General features: G+C 48.9%; 1 protein-coding gene across 2 annotated transcripts in view; it reads left to right on the forward strand.

Annotated features, from left to right (window-relative positions):
* Positions 1 to 19,586, forward strand: part of LOC132333958 (vascular endothelial growth factor receptor kdr-like) — a 126,241-nt gene that overhangs the window by 85,321 nt on the left and 21,334 nt on the right. Inside the window, exons 13-24 of one of the 2 annotated variants that reach the window (XM_059859565.1) lie at positions 1,498 to 1,791; positions 3,677 to 3,823; positions 5,802 to 5,927; positions 6,018 to 6,124; positions 7,204 to 7,339; positions 8,497 to 8,601; positions 10,750 to 10,866; positions 14,359 to 14,447; positions 15,694 to 15,859; positions 16,200 to 16,297; positions 17,648 to 17,770; positions 17,865 to 17,976. In XM_059859565.1, coding sequence (XP_059715548.1) covers positions 1,498 to 1,791; positions 3,677 to 3,823; positions 5,802 to 5,927; positions 6,018 to 6,124; positions 7,204 to 7,339; positions 8,497 to 8,601; positions 10,750 to 10,866; positions 14,359 to 14,447; positions 15,694 to 15,859; positions 16,200 to 16,297; positions 17,648 to 17,770; positions 17,865 to 17,976 — 1,620 coding nt within the window. The remainder of the gene's footprint in view (positions 1 to 1,497; positions 1,792 to 3,676; positions 3,824 to 5,801; positions 5,928 to 6,017; positions 6,125 to 7,203; positions 7,340 to 8,496; positions 8,602 to 10,749; positions 10,867 to 14,358; positions 14,448 to 15,693; positions 15,860 to 16,199; positions 16,298 to 17,647; positions 17,771 to 17,864; positions 17,977 to 19,586) is intronic. The other variant, XM_059859566.1, reaches the window with a different exon arrangement.

Below are 19,586 nucleotides of genomic sequence, written 5' to 3' on the forward strand. Positions count from 1 at the left end.
TCCAGGTGGAATTTGCAGATGGCAAGTGCAGTGCACACTTGTTCTGCTTTAACTCCTGGCCCTCTCAAAGTCCCACCAGCTCATCCTGGCTTGAGGAAGCATCTCACCAACAGCTTGGCACTGAATCATCTCTCAGATTTCAGGCAAACCTGGTCCTGTTCAGAAGATGGCCCAGAGTGAGCCCTGCCAAGGGTCCCATCCCTGGTAACATTGAGAAGAGGTTCCTCACAACTCTCAGCTGCTTAAAAATCCTGACCTAACAGACAGCAGAATAATTCCAGATCACTGTGGGAATCCATGAGCTTTCATTCAGGTGGATAGAGCCCTAAAATTACCAAAATTCAAAGGCAATAAAGTATCTTCCAGCCCCAATTTACTTGCAGGTCTCTGGCAGCTACTGCAGGGCAGGCTCTGGCCTTCCACTCGGTTTCTCTTGTTTTCAGATGGATTCAGTTTGCCACTTCAGGAAAATTGATTTATTTAATTTTTTTTTTTTTTCTGGAGTGAAAAGTTACTAAAAATGTATCAAGAAACAGCTCACTCTTTCATGGTCAGAGTCATGACTCAAAGTACTTCTCTGCTAAATATAAGGCCTCAAGGATTTAGACATCATTAGATTAGTTAATCCATCAGTGATCAAGTAAATATCCAGCATTCACATGTGATGGAAATAAATATTGGCACAGTTGGAATCAGAGAGAGCTGAGGAGACTGTTCAGTGGGGAAGAAGGTCTTGCTCCTGAGGGATGGGAATGGGATTCTTTATTCCTCTGCAATTAATACTTTCCAGCCCTGATTGTGGAGAGGGAAGAGCTCACAAACACATTCATCTACTTGGATAGAAACAGCTCCTGATTAAACTCTCTCAGTCCATTAACTCCTTCTATTTATAAGCTTTCAATTCATTACTTTAGGATGCTGAGGGCTGGATTAGCACAGGTTAGCACTGGGCAGTGAGAGGAACTTTCACTTCCCTAATTCCCAGCTCCAGTGCCTGTTTCCACATTTCCATGACTGGAGGGGCTGGGGTTGTTTATCCTGGAGAAAAGGAGACTCAGGGATGACCTTATCACCCTCTACAACTCCCTGAAAGGTGGCTGTGGCCAGGTGGGGCTGGGCTCTTTCTCCAGGAACTGACAGTTTCAAGGAGTGCACCAAGGGAAATACAGGTTGGATATTAGGAAAAGGATTTTTACAGAAAGGTGATAAAGTTCTGGAATGGCTGCCCAGGGAGGTGGTGGAGTCCCCATCCCTGGGTGTGTTTAACAAAGCCTGGATGTGGCACTGGGGGCCAGGGTTTGGCTGAGGGGTTGGGGCTGGGCTGGAGTTGATGATCTTGGAGGTCTCTTCCAACCTGCTGGTTCTGTGAATTCTGTGCCTCATTAAACCTGGCTTCTTCCATTGCTGCTAGAAATTTGACCCCCCAAGTAGCAGCCAGGCAGCCAAAGATCATCTCAGCTGGGATTTCATTCCAAACACGTTTTCCCTTCCTCCTAGATGTGCCCTCTGGGTTGCAAACATCCCCCCAAGTCACAGCCATCGTGGGGAATGACGTCCAGCTGACCTGCCGGGCCTCCAAGTACATCTACACCCACCTGGCCTGGTACTACCCCTCCTCAGAGGCAGCTCCCAGCCACTCTGTGGTCAGGAAAATGGACAAATATTCCATCTCTTTGACCCTGCTCATTCCCAATGTCACGAGGGAGCAGAGTGGCCTCTACAAGTGCCGAGCCCAGAACCAGCAGAACAGCACAGACACTCTGGAGCAGCACAGCCAGCTCCTGGTCAGAGGTATGTGCCAGGGCAGAGTGACAGTGGGATGTGTCCTAACACAGACCCTGTGTCCTGCTCTGCTTTGCTTTTGTCATTTACTCTGTGTGGGTTGACAGCCTGACATGGAGAACGCTCACCCAGCCACTGCTGGGTTTGGATAAACTGTTTGAGATCACATAAAGGAGATTTCAGCTGCATTTCTCTTCCCAGCTCCATGCTGGGTGCAGGTCTGGAGTTACCTGAGGACAAAAAGCATCACCCACCATTTACTGACAGCACAACTGTAGCTTGGGATGCTCACCCCAGATCTGTATGACTTTGGTACCCATTCTCAGCTGCCAGGATGAGATACCTGAATAGATTTGGACCCAGCAGATCCCAAATGTCCCTGGACAAGTGTAAAATCAAATGACATGTGCCATTTATTCTGGGTGAGAGGGATATACTTTGTTACAACAAAGTATAACAAAATACAATTATTTTCTTACTTACACCCAAGCCCCCAGCTCTTTCATTTCACTGAGATCCTTCAGCCTGGTTCTGTTGGCTGTGGGAATACCAAGGGCAGGACACTTCTGCCAGTAGGAGGTCACTGAAAATCAGTGAAGTTTTTTCTGCTCCAGAGTGAAGAAGGTGGGGTGATCATCTCTAAGCCTCCTCAGAAGACAAAGGGCTGCTGGCATGGGGAATGGATTTATTAACCACCTTCCAGTGGTGAAGAAAACAAAAGCACAGAACTGGAGTAGAACTGAGACATGCAGCAGCAAGTCAGGGAGCAGGAGTGAGAGTGTGAACCAGCCAGGGATTTCAGACTGGCTCCTCTGGCTCAGGAGGCACTGCAGGGTCAGTGCTGCTGTGAGCACTTGGCCCTCAGCCAGCCCAGCGCTGCCTTCAGCCTTGGGGTGAATGGCATGTTCCCTGTGCAGCCTCCCAGCCCCTTCCCTCCACACACACAGATCCTCAGCCCCAGCTCTGGTTCCAGACTGGCAGGTGATTTATTTCCAGACACACACAAACACCTCCCTTCTCCTGAGGCAGAGAGGAAGGGAAGGAGTCTCACTCAGGTATTGGGCAGTGATAATGGTTTGGCTGGTCCCCAGGGCCACCTGTGAGCATCACCTGCTGTGAGGCACTGGCCCTGCTCTGCTCTCTGCATTCAGGCACTTCCCTTCGTCTTCCCCGGCAGATATTTTTATTCAGTCAGTCAGATTTCCACCTACACACACACCTACACAGCACAGCTATGGGAAAAACACAGCTAGACTGTGAATACATCCATGGAGAGCTGGAATCAGGATCACATTCTTGTGAGGATGACTGGGGTCTGTCATCTGTCTGGCACGTGTCAGACAGTTCTTGTGGAGAGCACACAGGGAAGTGTGCCTCCAAACCAGCTTTCCTTCCCCTATTCAAACATTTTATATGTTCTAATGCCCCTCATCTTCTGTCCTCACTGAAGGTTTGGGGTGTATTTTATGCTGTGTTTGTGATTTTATTCATTGCTGTCCTGCACCTTTTATAAATGAACATAAAGTGGGTGTTACCATGGTTGTAGTAAGGAGAAACCTGCACTCCTTGTGGAGGCTAATAACCTTTAAAACTGTTTCCTGTTTTCCCCCTCCTTTCCCCTTTTTGCCTTCACTCTGCATGTGCACCACCCACTCCCTGTCCTTTGTTTTCTTCAGAGGATGAGGAGTTGGAGCTGCAGCCAAACCTAAGCTTAAGGCAGTGTGGAAATAAACTAAATAACCTCACTCACACCTCCATGAACCTTTGGGGGAATTTTTGATCAACTGATCAACCAAACCTTCACCACATCCAGCCCAGAGAGGCCATGCAAGGAGGGGAGGTGAGGGAAGGGCCCCCCAAACCTGACTGGGGCTCTTTCCCTTTGTGGCTGCAGCGAAGGCAGCGCCGGTCGTGATCCAGAACCTCACGGACCTGGAGGTCAACATCAGTGGCAAGATCCTGCTGGAGTGCAAGGTCAGTGGCACCCCAGAGCCACAGGTCACCTGGAGGAAGAATGGCTACCCCATCTCAGCAGCATCAGGTGAGGTCCTGCTGCCCAGAACTGTTTGGAATGTGGGATAATGGACTGGCAGGGTCATCACGACACAGCACCTACGACTGTGCCCATGACTCAGGCACACACACAGATCCAAGGATGCCAGGGCACTGCAGGGGTCTCCAGCTTGCACTTTGAGCTGGCAGGAAGCTCCAGCCCAGCACACCTTGGGATAGCACTGGGAAAACAGGGAGTGCTGCTCAGGCTGCTGGTGTGGGACCAGAGTTTGGGCACAAAACTGAGCCACAGGGTGCACCTGAGTCTGGCAGCACAGGCCTGAGCTCTCAGCTGTCCTGGCCATGATAAACTGCAGCAAAGTCACCTGGCAGAGGAGTTCAGGGCATCCCATGGCATATGAAATGTCCTTTATTTCCCACAGCACAGTGATGGGAATGTGCTTTCAGCTCTGTGGGACAGAGCCACCGTGGGCAGGGAGCCTCCCCTGAGCCTGCAGCCCCTCACCTGAGCCCAGGTGCCTTCCCAGATCTGTGCCATAGAATCATGGGATATACTGAGCTGGTAGGGACCCACCAGGATCATCCAGTCCAATCCTGGCCTTGCCCAGGCCCCCCAACAACCCCACCCTGGGCATCCCCAGGAGAGGGGTCCAAACCCCTCCAAACCCTCCTGGAGCTCTGGCAGCCTCGGGGCCGTGCCCATTCCCTGGGCAGCCTGGGCAGTGCCAGCACCTCTGGAGGCAGAACCTGTCCCTGATCTCCAACCTAACCCTCCCTGGCACAGCTCCAGGCCATCCCCTGGGTGCTGTCCCTGTCACAGGCAGCAGAGATTGGAGCTGTCCCTCAGGAGGGTGTTGCAGAGTGCACTGAGGTCTCCCCTCAGCCTCCTCCAGCTGAACAAACTGAGTGCCCTCAGCCCCTCCTCATGAGACCCCTCCAGAGCCTTCCCCATCCTCGTGGCCTCCTTTGGATGCTCTCCAATGGCTTCAAGTCTGTTTTATATTCTGGTGCTTGAAACTGCACTGGAGGTGAGGCTGCCCCAGTGCAGAGCTGAGTATGGCCTGAGTCCTCCCATAAATCATGGAGAATCCCATGTCAGTAGCTGGTCCTGTGACTTTAATTTTGCAACTTGGACTAGGTAGGAAATCTAGGATCATCCATAATTCAGATCAGAATGTTCTGAGAGAAACTCTTTATATCTACTGAAATTTTATAAATAATTCTAGAGGGACAAGCATGTAACTCATCCAACCAATGGAAACATAAATAAAATATTTGGAAAAAACACCTCAGGGTAAATATTTCAGCACTGTGCATGGCAAGTTGTGTGCAGTACTCTTGTTAACAACAATGGAATTCACAGGCAGAACACCCAGAAATTCAAAATGTCCTCCCCTTTTGGATTGCAAGCCTGACCTGTTTCCCTATTTCTCCACCAGTCATCCCTCAGTGAAACAGAACTCTCAGTGCAGTACCACCAACCAGGAAAAATGAAATTGGGAGAATTAAACATAGAGAAGTCTCTCCTAGGTCATATCCTCTCTATTCCTACTGCACCTGGCTGCCTGTGAACCAGGATTGCTTCATGCCATTATTTTTCCAAGAAGAGCCTAACCTGAGTTCCATGTCCCCCATGTTAGAAGTCCCATCCCTTCCCACAGCCTTCAGGAATTCCACTGAGTTCCCATTTTTCCAAGTGTATTTTCCTGCTATCAGACACCAATCCTCCATCCCTTTGCTAATTTCTGGATTAGTTTCCAGGCTCTACCCACTCTAAATCAACAGCCACATTTGCTGTTGTTTAAATGATGCCAAATAATTTATCCAGGTGTTGAAAAGGAAAAAAAAGCCAGAGAAAGGTTGCCAGACCAGGAGGAGCATAGGAATAAAATGTGTCCTCACACCAGAGCCTGCATGGATGGGAGCTCACCTTCAGCTCTGTCTCCTAAAAGCATTTTTGGCAGGCAGGTTATTGTGCCAGCATTAACCCAAATGCCTTGAAATAGGAATTTCCATGGAAAACAACACCCTGGTGATTGAGAGAGTGAAGAAGGACGACGAGGGGCTCTACGAGTGCCGGGCCTCCAACGACCTGGGCCAGGACAGCACATCAGCCTTCATCAGAATCCAGGGTGAGCCTGGGCTGAGGGCATGCAGAGTGCCAGAGGGCTCCCTCAGGGAGATTGGACACCTTTCTGACCTGGCTGTGCATTCACCTGCAGGTTCTGAGGAGAAATCCAACATCGAGGTGATCATTCTGGTGTGCACAGGGCTGGCTGCCACACTCTTCTGGCTCCTGCTGACCCTCTTCATCCGCAAACTGAGAAAGGTGAGAGAGCTCCCATCCTGCACAAGGCAACTGCAGAGTTAGGGACAAATGTTTGGGGCAGATGGTAGAAACACTGGGTGAAATGTCCCTGTAAAATTCAGTCCTCGGTTTGTGTTGACTTCTCCAGAGAACCCTTGCACTTGTGAGGTTTCCAGCCACTTCTGTGGAATCATAAAATCCGGCTCCTCCCTCTTTATGAGTCAAACTGGCTTGTGAGAACAAAAAATACCCTAAATCCTCTAAAATGAGGACTTGATTTCAGCACTTGACTCTAAAAGATATTAAAGAAAGATCCCAGGCTGTCTGCTCTAGAAATGAGCTCAAACCACACAGCTGATTTGATCTCCTTGCTCTTTTTTCACCTCCCTTTTGTGACTCAAAAAGTAAACTTGCAGTAAAGTTTCAAGGAATGTAGGTCTGTTTTCCTGAAACAAACAGCAAACAAAAAGACAAGCACAGCTCCCTGCTCTGCTCTCACCAAACTGCAGTCCCAGTGCTGATCTCCAATATTTGAGTAAAATTTCCCCTCCTCTTGGAAACACAGGGATTAAATTCACATTTTCATCCTTGACCTCAGCTTAACAGAGCAGTGGATAGCACTGAATTTCCTCTTACTCTTCACTCATGTGTAAGTCTGCTCACAGAACCCCCCCAACCACAATTTCTCACTTCAGCAGCGTCAGAAATAGCAATTTCCAGCAATTTTAAATTGCAATAAGTTGCCGCCATGAAGTGGAGAACTGTGGAGAATCAGCACTGCAGAACAAAACACGGTGACAATGCCAAAATGTGCAGGAGGAAGTGCAGCTCCTGCAGTTCCCATGAAAAATCAGTGATTTCCTTCGGCTGATCCAGGTAGATTTTGTGTTTCCCAGCATCAATCAGAGCCACGAGTGGCAGCCACACACAAACATTTGTGTCTCAGCTGTAGAACAGAAGCAGAAAGCTGCAGTGATGCATTCCTGGCTCGGAATAAACGTGCCTGCAAGGCAGGGAAGTCCCCAGGCTGCCAGACAGCTCCCTCCCTTCGGAATTGCAGCGTAAATCCCCCGAATAATCTCTCCCCGCCCTGTTTTTAGCCCGATGCCACAGATATTAAAACAGGATACCTGTCAATTATCATGGACCCCGAGGAGATGCCCCTGGACGAGCAGTGTGAGCGCCTGCCCTACGACAGCAGCAAATGGGAGTTCCCCAGGGACAGGCTGCGCCTGGGTGAGTGCTGGGGGGTCCCTGAGAGGGGAAGGATGATCCCAAACGCTTCCCAGGGGCACTGGAGCTGTTGGATAACCCAGCAGGAGCCCTTCACAGGGCCACCCTTGGATCTGGGATCCCAGAGTGCAGGGTCAGCCTGATGGAGGGTGAAATGAGGGATTTGGAGACTGTCCAAATAGCTGCCACCTCTTTTCCTTGGAAAAGGGAAGCCAAACTCTTGTCAGGGAGGAAAGGTACCTCCAGGTACTGTCCCTGCCAAAAGTGTGACTTCATTCCCACAGAGGAAAAAGGAAAGTGAGTTTTCTTGTGAAGAAAGCTATCAATTCATCAAATAATCACTTCCTTATCAACCATCAGAGCTCAGCTTTGAGCTGTAAAAAGCTCTCTTGGAAAAATGAGCCACATTTCACTGAACAGCTCAGTTCACTGGCTGATGGAGTGAGAAAATGCAAAAATCTGGCTGTGTTTGTACAGTGAAACTGTAACATCTGTGTGCACTGAGGAGTGCAGGGAAAATATCTGTATTTGTGTGATCTTGGTGCTGGAGCTGGAAAACATGGAAGGAGGAGAGGACAGAAAAAAAATCACAAAATTTGAGATGATGGTGGGACACAGAAACTGGCAGAACCAAAAAGCCAGACCCTGGGTCAGAGCCCTCAGGACACACCAGGTAACACAGGCAGGAAGATCCAGATGAAAGGGAAAATAAACAAAAAGAAGAAAGCAAATCATCCTAAATTCCATTTAGTGCAGCTTTTCCCTCAAATCAATGTCAATAACTGAAGGGTTAATGGGCTGTGGCTCCCTGATCTTGCTGGATCTCTCCATGATTCATGAGAGATCAGGGTGCCACAGTTAACCCAAACTCTGCCTTCCCTGGGCTCCAGGACAGCCCCAGGCAATGTTTCTCCCCTCAGTCCGTGCAGGTGTCAGCCCTGCCCTCGGTGAGTGCAGTGCTTCCCCTCCTCTGTTCTCTCCCGTGCTGGATTGCATCCAGGCCATATGGATAAATCCCTGCATATCCATATGCTGCAGGATGTGATTGAGGCTGCTGTGCCTGTGTCTGTGCACCGTGCCTGGTTCTCCTGCACAGCTGAGGTTGCATGTCCCCTCCTGGCTGGTGCAGCTGGGCTCACTCTCAACTCTTGCTCCTCTAGGTAAAACTCTGGGTCATGGTGCTTTTGGGAAGGTGGTGGAGGCGTCTGCTTTTGGCATTGATAAATCTTCAACCTGCAAAACAGTTGCCGTAAAAATGCTGAAAGGTACAAAAATCCCTCTGAGATCCTCCCCAGCCTGCTCAGGGAGCTGGGGGCAGCGAGGGGCACGGTGCTCAGCTGGCTGTGCCCTGCAGGGACTGGGCTTCCATGTGGGATCAGCCATCCTGGATGGATGAAGGGGAGGAAGTGACAGCAGCTCCGTGCTGCACTGCTGACTGAGGCTTGTATTCCTCGAGGAAGAAAAGAGCAGCTTCCAGCTCTGTGGGGTGAGGAGGGAAACAGATTACAGAGTGTAATTACATGAGATAGCCCAAAATTGGAGCTCAGCCTCCCATCCCAGCTTAGCCAGATGTAGAACAGTTCAAGGGGCTGGAAAAAAACCCAGTGCCAGGGGAGTAAATTAGAGACATCATGCTTGCAATTATTGAAATGAAGGGCAGCTTTCCCATTGGGTGGAGGGAAGGAGGGAAGGAGGGAACCTGGAGCCTGTTCTTGCACACAGCCAGGACTCAACCATCAGCCACAGGCTGCCTGCTTGGCCAGGGCTTGGGGCTGCTCCTCAGGGGGATTCCAAAGGCTCAGCCCATGCTGCCATGGCCCTCATGGCTCCATCCTGCTGCATGACACCATTAACCCCTGCCATGCCACCAGCCAATGACTGCTGCCACGGGACTTGGCTTCTGCTGCCAGCTGCTTCTCCTGGTGCTCTGCTACTCCCATCTCTCTGAAATCACAAAAACACCCATTTATCACCTCTCTGGACCTCCTTCAGGTCTGGTCTCCCCTCTCTATTTTCCTCCTTCCAATCTTCTCTCCTGCTGTTGTATCTTCTGTTCCATGCCCATTTCCAGATCCCTGAAATCCCTTAGAAGTCCCTGATCCAGACATATTCCCATCTCCATCAAAACATTCTGCCCTGGACAGCTCTGGGGGTTCATTCCCTTCCATGCCTGTGTTTCCCAACTGATCCTCATGTCAGCTCTGCCCTGCCAGCACACATTCAGCAATATTTGGCAGATTCTCCATCGTTTTACACCTCCCTCCCCCCGTGGAGGCAGCTGCCTCCTGCTCTGGACTGCCCCTCCCCAGCTAACATGCCCATACTTCATCACTTTCATGAATAAAGCAGATTCTCTAGTGTCAGTTCATCCATCCAGGGAATTAGGAAGGCTCTGGGGATGCCTGCATTTCTGCCATCTCCATGCAGTATGCTCAGGTCTCTTCTGGACTGAAGGCTAAAATTCAATGTGCAGAATTGTCTGAAACACTTCGGAGCTGGCTGTGAGTTCCAGCACATGGCAGGGGAAATCAGGAGTGATACCACCCATGGACACACCAAACACTGCTGGCTGAAGGAATCTTGGAATAGCTCCTTCTTTATGACACAGTTTGGAGAAAGATGATGGGGAATTCTGCAAACAGATAAAGAGGTTACACCTGTCACACCAAATGATTTGTTATGTAACTGCTTCTTCATATTTAAATCTTAATGATGCAAAGGCAAAGGAAACAGGCCAAAGCCTCTCCTGTGAAAATACAGCATGAAAGTTTTGGAGACAAGGCTGGAAAGATAAAGCAGCACCTGAACAAACTTTTGGTCTGAGGGTGCCTGCCTTAAAATAATGTCACTGGCCAGCCAGGGCCTCCCCTGTCAGGTTCATGGCTCACACACAGATCTTAGAAAATTTATTTCTTGGGTCAATAGGATCTTACAGGCCTGAGCTTTAGTCATGCTGTGTGTACCCTGGACATTTTGGGACACAGCTTCCAGATCTGTGGATTCCTCCTCCCCTGCCGTGGAGCATTCTGAAGTATTGTAACCAAGTCCTGCTGAACTGCAAGCCCAGCAGAGAGGAAGGGACACCTTCTGTGTGCTGGGGGGGCTTGCAGAGGTTGGCTTTGCTGAGCTTGCAAATCTGAGTCCTGGCAAAGGCTCTGGGGGATCAGGTTTGGGGGAAGGGACCATAACCCACACTGGAGAAAGGAAGAGTCACCAAAAGATAAAGTGTTATCCCACTTCATAAAGGTCAGCAGACAATGAAATGGATGAATTATGATCTGTGTGAGTCTGAAAAGCCAAGATACTGCAAGGAACCTGGGTGGGTTTTGTTTCAAAGGATAAACAGGATCTTGCTGTGTCCTGTTGAAAATATCCTGTTGTGTAAAGATGATTTTTTTCCTGTTTATCTTAAGCAGAATGTGCAACTACTAATGAATGCAAGGCTCTCATGTCTGAGCTGAAGATCCTCATCCATATAGGACATCACCTGAATGTGGTCAACCTGCTGGGAGCCTGCACCAAAGCTGGAGGTGAGGAGTCCTCAGTAAATCAGAAGCAAAGAAGAGAACACTTTTCAGACACTTTTGGGTGTTTGGAAGTGCCTGTGGTGCAGTCAGTACCAGCACAGCCATTTCCAGCTCTCAGCTCACAGGAGAGCTGCTGCTGCTCCTGCAGGATGTGGCCTCATCCCCCCCAGGGCCCCTGAACCTCTCCCACCCGGGGTGTCACCTCTCTTTTCTCTGGAGGCACTGAAGGGAGGAGAACACTGGATTGCAATGAGGTGCCCAATTCCTCCCCGTGGGCATTTCCAGGCTCCTTCTCCCTCTCCTTCTCTGCCTTGTCAGGAGGATGCACCAAGCTGAGCCCTTGGCTCCCTGAGCCTCCTCTTTCCCACACAGCAGTTTCTGCTCTGTGTACCAAAGCCTGGGACAGCCCTGGGTGCAGCAGGAGCAGGGACTTGCACGGGGCTGATAAAGTCCCATAAATGTCAGACCTTTGTCACTAAAACATCCCTTCCCACACTGCCAGACAAAGCAGCCATGTCTCTTCCTGTGCTTCAGCTTCAGGGGAGCAGCACCTGAGGATGGCTCCTCACTGCTGACCTCCAAAATCTGCAAAACCTCCCCCAGCAAACAGGTTTAGGTGACCCGAGAGCAAGGGAAACCCCAGAGTGAAAGAAATGAAGGGGGGAAATCAGGAGAGATGGTGCACAGATCTCTCATCATCTGAGACCCCAAAACCATCAGTTTCCAACAGTTTTTGTCCAGTCACGAGGGAAAAGGAAATTTTCATTGAGGGAGATTTGGGAGGGTGCCAAGGAAGAAATCTTTGCTCCAGCTAGGTGGTTCCAGTTCCTCAGGAAACAGCAGCCAGCAGCCATGGGTGCTGCTGGGCTCTGGGAGCTCCCAAGAACTCCTGCAGAGCCCCAGAGCTTGGGTGGGAGCAAGGGGCTCCAGCTGAGGGGTTCAGGGTGCAGCAGGCAGGAGCCTTTGCTGGGGCCTGTGAGCAGAGGGGCTGGGACATGGGAATGCTGGGGACTCTCCTGTGCTCACAAGTCCCTGAGGGGCTCAGCACAAGCAGGACCAGCAGCAGGACCGGGGGTCAGTTGTTTTTAACCAAAGCAACCCCACAGTTCTGCTTGTTCAAGACACACCTCAGGACTGATCAGAGGCTCTGACTGTCTCATTTCTGAGAAGCTTTTTCTCCCAGGAGTTCCTCGATTTCCCATTCTCCATCCTGCCCCATCCTGGGTGGGAGGTGACCCTCCCTCCTCCCTGCCAGGTGCCTAGGCAAACCTTTTGGGGGCAGAGTCTGGGGCAGAGGCATGCAGCAGGACCTGACAGGGCACGGAGCAGCCTCGAGGCAGGCACTGCTTTGTTCTCCTCTGAGCAGTGCAAGTGCAGACTAAAGAAAAACAGCCTGGAGCTCCAGAGGCAGACAGAGATCCGAGCTCCTGTGAAATTCCAGTGCTCTCCCTCCCCTGTTAGGCTTTATGTAACCGTGGATTCCTGATGGAGACTGGTATTAAGTATGCACATACATTATTTTAACAAGGTATCAAATGACAGAATTTAACACTTTGGCGGAGTGTCTGATGTTCAGCAGTCAGAACTAATGCAGTGTGTGCTTTACAATGAGGGAACAAAATATGGGGAGGCCACGTCTAGGAAGCTTTCAAAACCATGAATAAATCACTAAGCAGAGCTTTAAAGCTGTTCTGGAATCTGCATTTCCTCAGGGCATCCATGAGGGACATTGGATTTTGGGTTCTTCAGAGCCAAATCTCTTGAGCACGGCCAGGTGTGAGCACTGAGCAGAGCTCTGGGGTCAGCACTGCAACCACTGGGATTTGGGGATTTGGGCTTGGTGTTTTTGCAGCAAGGTTTTCAGGCTTGTTTCAGCTGCAGCAGAGGGACTGGGGGTCCTGGAGAGCCCCAAGGTGTGCACTCAAGGTGCCCTAGGGCTGGGTGAGTGCAGAACCTGCAGGAATCCACAGGGAACACCAGGGGCTCAGTTCTGCCTGCAGTGATACCTCAGATTTCAGCTTTTCTATTTTTCACATTCTGTGCTGCTTTAGTGTGTGGGTCTGGGTGTCATATTATGGGATGGTGAGCTCTCTGCACAGAGCAGGGAGAAAAAACAATTCCTGCTCTAACTGGGGACCAAGAACAAATGATCCAAATCTCAGCCCAAGAGCACAAACACTGTGGGAGAAAAACAAGAAGGATGGGACTGCATGGGCTAAAGCTGGAATGGGACAATTAACTCCAATATGCAAATGGAGCAGAACTGATCAAAGTGAGAGCCCCTGTGCCCAAATGGGGATTTTTGTGACCATTTTGGTTCATCCTGGATGCAGCCCTGGCTGGGCTCTTGTGCTGCCCAAGGTTCATCCATTGAGGCCTCCTAATAAATCCCTGCTTTATTCTTTAGCTCTGCCCAACCTCTGCTCTAGAGCAGCCTTCCCAAGGCATCAGCAGGAATTCAGCATCTCCCTTTCTGTGCTCCCAAAGGCAGCTCCTCTGTCTGTCCCACACTGTCCCGGGGTCACTGCTCCCTCCTGGTGCTCTCCCAGGCAATGCTGGACCTGGAGTGACTGCAGCCCTGCCCCTGCCCTGCCCCTGCCCGGGAGGATGCAGGAATTCCAGCAGGAACCCTGCTGAGCTCCTTCCCCAAGGCCAAGTGCAGCTCTCAGCACTTCCCCTTTGAAGTGCAAATCCCTCAGTCTCAACCAAGGACCTTCTCCAGAGAAAAAGGTTCTGGACACGAAAGTCTCAGTGTTTGGGGTTGATAATATTCCATGTTTATCCACATCCCAGTCCCATGGATTCACCCTGTCTTACATTTGAAGATTGCAAGAAATAAAGGCCCAGAATGCAGCTTTTCCCTTCCCTAACATCTCACACTGCTGTATAAAAGCATTTCAAGCAGCTCTTAAAAACATGCATAATTGTGTAAAAGCAGCACTGACTCTACAGTGGTTTGTAGAGGAATAAGAAGAAATTGAGAGCACTTTCCAAGCTTTCAGAAAAAGGCTTTCAGGCTTTCAGAAACTTCAGTTTTTTCAGAAACTTTTTCTGTTTTTCCAGGCTTTTCAGAAACTTCTGAGTATTTTTGCAGCTTTTCATTTAGATCTGTCTATGGCCCTGCATACTTTGATTTCCTCTGGTGGCATCAGCTCCACCCAAAACAAACAATTGTGAAGCCAGCAGAGAAAATGAAAACTGCTCCATGTGCAGAGCAAACCAACCTTAACAGCCTCTGGGATTGTGTTGATCATCCTGAATTTTCCTTGTTTATAAATTAGGAATAAATACCAACTGTTACCATCCAGTGGGGAAAACTAAGAATGTGTTCCCTTCTCTCCACATCCCTACTGGTTGTGTCACTTCTGTGTTTCCTTATTTCCTCATCTGTATAATAGAAATGCCATTTATTTTGAAGAGGATTTGGTAGGATAAATTAGAATTATGTGCTTTGCAGTGCTTCAAAACTCATTTGACTTTCACTGTCTTTTTTAGGTCCTTTAATGGTCATAGTGGAATATTGCAAATATGGAAATCTGTCCAACTATCTCAGAGGGAAACGAGGAGATTTCATTGCATACAAGGTATGAAAATGAGACTTCTGTCACAAGGCAGGGAATCAACAACCACTGACAAAAGCTGGATTTGCTCTGCACTGGCACCAAGGCAATTGGGTATTTCTGTGGGCATTTTATTTCTCTCCACATTTCAATTTGTGCAAGCAGGAAGAGGGATGTATTTTCCCTGCAGGATCTCACTGCTGTGCTCTTCTAACATCTCCTAAAGAATGAGTTGCAAGTGCCCAAACACTCCTGAGCACTTGAAAGAGAGGGAATTACTTGGGAGATACTTCCCAGCACAAGGGGGCAACAAAATAGTAGGGAAAAACTGGCATTAAGTGAACTAGGAGAAAGTGAACCCTCCCAAAACACAAATCTGTTTTGGGGATTTTTCTTTCTAGGCCCCAAATGAAAGCAGTTCATCCTTCCCCCATCTGCTCATGCCATCCTCTGTCCCTTCCCTTGTGCCAGCCCTCAAGTCTGTGCTGTAACAACAGCCTGGATCATGGATATTCTACATCAAAACCAACCAAGGGTTTGGTTCCCAAACAGCTCTGCATGCACACAAACATCTGTGCCAGCACAGGCTGGGCTGGGATGGGAGCAGGGCACAGGAGCAGAAATCAGGGCTGGGGAGGGATGGCACTGACTCCTCCTTGTGAAAATCCAGTGTGGAACAGGCTCTGTGACCCCAGCCCTGCCAGAAACTGCAGCCTCACCAAGACTGTTTTCCCAGATGACTGCAGTGTTATAATTATTGTTATTATTGTTAAAGCTATTGTGTGCAGGCAGCAAAGGACGTGAGGAACTTTGTGTGAGTGAAGGAGCTCTTCCTGGTGCACTCCCTCAGAATTTCTTTCTCACCATTGTTGCCATGAGTTGAGGGCTGGTTGTGCCTCACTCCCCAGCACAGTGCCCATCATGCACTCACCTTGAGGGCATTTTTAGCAAGAGAGACAGCAAGAGAATTACAGCCTCTGTCTGCTCACCTCTCAGTCTCACCTAGCCAGCTTTCAGCTAACTCTGATGTGGAATATTGCTATCAGTGAAAGGGGAATAATAATAAGTAGGAGTAAGTAGAAAACCAGGCTTTATAATTTTTAGTTAGAATAATAAAGCCTGGTTTCCCATTTATTCCCACTTCAGGAAACATAATGGTCAAACATGCTCATCTTCAGAGGACCCTTTCTCCTTATAACAATGTCCCATATTTTGAATGCTCAAGCATTGCATCATAGAGAGCTAAAAATTGGGTTTATGCCATTTCTAGTCCCAGGAAAACTCTGACCAAGCAGAGAAGAGTCTGGATGAGTCCAGCAGTGATTTGACTGAACTGATCAAGAGGCGCCTCGAGAGTGTGGCCAGCACAGGCAGCTCTGCCAGCTCAGGATTCATTGAAGATAAGAGTTACAGTGACTCAGAAGATGATGAAGAAGGTAAAAGAACCCTACCTCATCCCAAATCTCTTATTGGAAAGACTTCTGTCATTTGGCCAGTGCCACACACACTGTCACACACTTTACAAGCCCTTAGATGGCTTGGCTTGTTCCTGAAATCCCAAATTCTCCCTCTTGCCTGTTCCCCACTCCAACTTTCTCACAAAAAGAGAGCTCTGATTGTGTACAAAAGCTGTTCCTGTAACCCTGCAGAGATATCACACCCAGCACTCAGGTGTGGGGCCGGGGCCATCAGCACACAAGTGGCACCAGGGCCACCCAGTTCTGGAGCTGTGCCACGTCTCTGCCACATTTGTGCCACATTTCTGATCTCTCCTAGATGCTGAGGATCTGTACAAGAGGCCCTTGACTCTGGAGGATCTGATTTGCTACAGCTTCCAGGTGGCAAAAGGCATGGAGTTCCTCGCCTCCCGAAAAGTGAGCTCATTCAGACTTCTTGCAGAGTATCTGATGTGAAGAAACCCAAACACACTCTTGAGTCTGAGGAATCTGCTTTTTGCTCTTCTGTTAGAGTGCAGGAGATCAGCTCTGGTGGTTAAGCAGTAATTAGCACTGAAGGGGTTGTGGAGGAACATTCATCATGTTCTTGGCTGCAGGGACTGGCATCTGCAGCAGGAGGGTTTAGATAGAAGGAGTGAAGTTCTCAGAAATTGTGAGACAATTTGTGGAGCTGCCTCATAAATAAGCACAGAAAGGCCTGTGGAGAAAGCTCCTTTTAGTGTGGTGAACAACACCACTACTGGAAAATGAGGAGGGAGTATCCAGTTATTCCTTTAGTTTGTCAGAGGTGTTGGGGACTGTCAGCAAAGTCAGCAGTGCTTGGATAAACAGGAAGCAGTTTGTAGCCTGTGGAACAGCTTTTCAGGAAAATGCAGTGTAACCCACGGGCCAAAGTGTGCACACAACTGAGCCTCACTCTCACACAGCCACCAGGGTGCTGGTTTTCCCAGCTTTTACAGAGATGGGGCAACTGAGAGGTGTTTAAAAGGTTTTATTCCATTATCAGTCTCAGTGAATAGTGAGACACAAGAGATGTAAAACTCAATGCCATTCCATCAGGAGCCACCCTATTTCCTGGTTACAGTACCTTAGAAATGTTTTTCAGCCTATTAGCTTTTGCCACACAATGCTGCTATTACTCCTAACACCAATCACCTCATGTTTTTATCCCATGTGGTCCTGCTACAATGCACCTTTCACAGTTCTAATTCTCTAAAATATCTGATCTTTTTGCAAGGCCATCTTTTGAAACTTGTTGAAACTTGTTTCTATTTCAATCTCTCTCAACAATGTCATCTCTATTCTATGGCTTTCCTCAGTTAGCACACCTTATCTCAGTGTTTGCATACAGATGTACAAGACTGTGTGAGCTTTCTGTCAGGTTTTGAGAATTCTTTACAAATCCATTTCCCACACCAGGGCAGCCCCCAGAACCCCTGAGCGGGGTTATCCCACCTCACACCCTCCTGGACCTGCCTTTTGGCCTCTCTGCAATTTCCCAGTGATCAGCTAATGAGAAAATAGGGCTCCCTTCCTTGTGGTAACTGCAAAGTTATTTCAGACAGAACAATCAGAAAACTGACTCCAATGTTGGTTTGTTCCCTCTTTTGCATATCCCAGTGTATTTGGAGCAGATTCCCACTCATCCTCTGAGCTGCTCCCAGCACAGTTCATTTCTTTCCCCACTCCCAAAGAAGCTCTCCTGCCTCCAGCTGGAGCAGGGGCTCCTTGCCCAGCCCCCTGTGACCCTGTGTCCTTCCCTGGCAGTGCATCCATCGGGATTTGGCAGCCAGGAACATCCTCCTGTCTGAGAACAACGTGGTCAAGATCTGTGACTTCGGCCTCGCCAGGGACATTTACAAAGACCCCGACTACGTACGGAAGGGAGATGTGAGTGCAAGAGGCTTCAGTGGTTACCCTCAAGCTGGGCTTGGGCACATCAGTAACAGCAGATCTGACAACCTCTTGTGTCTCTGGCTTTTAGGCACGGCTTCCACTCAAGTGGATGGCTCCAGAGGCTATTTTTGACAAAATTTACACCACGCAGAGCGACGTGTGGTCTTTCGGAGTGCTGCTGTGGGAAATATTTTCTCTAGGTAAGAATGGTTTCAAACCCTTTTTTCCCCCTAATTTATGGCTGCTTAGCTAAGAAAAGCTTTTAACAAACGGTGATCATGTGGGGCAGTGCTTCTGTTTCATTGAGGACGAGTGCACAGTGCAAACCAGGTGTAAAATAAAGCCAATTTCAATGAGAACTCCACCTGACAAAGGACATGAAAACACTGGGGAGGGGGATCAAAAATCCAAAATCCTGGACGTAACATTTGTACCCACTGAAAGCAACAGAGCCCAGAGATAAAATGCAAGCCTCTGCTGCTGGGAGGAATGGGAGATTTCTTGGAGAACAATGAAGTTTCCTGTCAAAGCACACTGATTCAGGGAACCCCACAGCTGCAGGGTCACCCTGCTGTGGGCACAGTGCCTGCTGCTGGCAGCCCATGCAGCATGAGCCCACATGATATTTTATCCCAGCTTGATCATCCACCCCACAAAATCTAAGATTTTCCAGGTAAGAAAAATCTCCTGGCAGCAGCAGCTGTTGGGTTGGTGCAAGGAGCAGTGCTGGGCTCAGCCTAAACCTTTTTGGCAGCAGACCAAGGGTAGAACGTGGGCTCTTGTGGCTGCATCATTTGCAAGCCACAACATTTCTAAAAGAATAATAATGATGTTCTTTATGTACTTTGAGATGTCATCCCAGGATGCTGTGAGAAATCTCAGCCTCTCTGAGCTCTGGTTTCTGTCCAGCAGATAAAGCTGTGAGACCTACACAGCAGCCCTACAGACACTTAGACTGTGCTGCTCTCAGATTCTCCTTGCAGAGGGGCAAGATTTGTTTTCCTGAGGGAATTTAGGAATGTCAGCTCTGGCTTTTTAATCAGCATTTGCAGACAAAAGAAAACAAGAAGCATTGTCAACTTAAGCTGCTGGATTTTAAAGCAAACCCTAATCTCCTTCCATTTTTGGTTCATGGATCAGTTGAAATTAATGATTGGGCTCAAGATGCCAAGTGAAAATGCAAAGTCTGGAGCTGTTTCTATCCTAATCTTTACTTAGGGCTGGCTGCAAAATCATAACCTGCTCTCAGTCCAAGTCTTTGATTTGGACTTTTCCCTGCTCCACATCTGCACACCCAGCTGAAAGTTCACACTTGAGTGGTTGAAACAAGTGGCAGCTGCTGCTTTCCCTGGGGCTCAGCTCTGGTTTTTGGGTGTTGTTATTTTGGGGTGAGCCCTCCATGGCTCTGTAACAGCATCACCTAACGCAGGTGTAGAAGCAGCACAGAAAGGCAAAGCTCCAGAAGCACCAGGGTGCCCTGGTTTTATCAGATTATTCAGGAAGATGCTTTAGCATCAGCATCCAGAGACACTCTCAGGGACAGGCTCTCCACTGGGGACAGGCTCTCCACTGGGAACCAAAGGGATGGAATGCTGATGAATCCAAGGGGCACTGCAGAAACAAACTTTGTACCACTCCCAAAGGTCCTGACAGAATTTAACAGATGGCCTTTAATACTGAACACTAATACAAATTAAAATCCAGTCAGTGAAACTCACCTCTATTTTAATCTATTTTTAAAAATACATTTTATCTGGGTTCTTTTAGCCCCTTTCTTGGCACTGTCCCCTTCTGAATTTGGAACCTCCCA

This window comes from Haemorhous mexicanus, chromosome 14, assembly GCF_027477595.1.
Source record: "Haemorhous mexicanus isolate bHaeMex1 chromosome 14, bHaeMex1.pri, whole genome shotgun sequence".
Lineage (NCBI taxonomy): Eukaryota > Metazoa > Chordata > Aves > Passeriformes > Fringillidae > Haemorhous > Haemorhous mexicanus.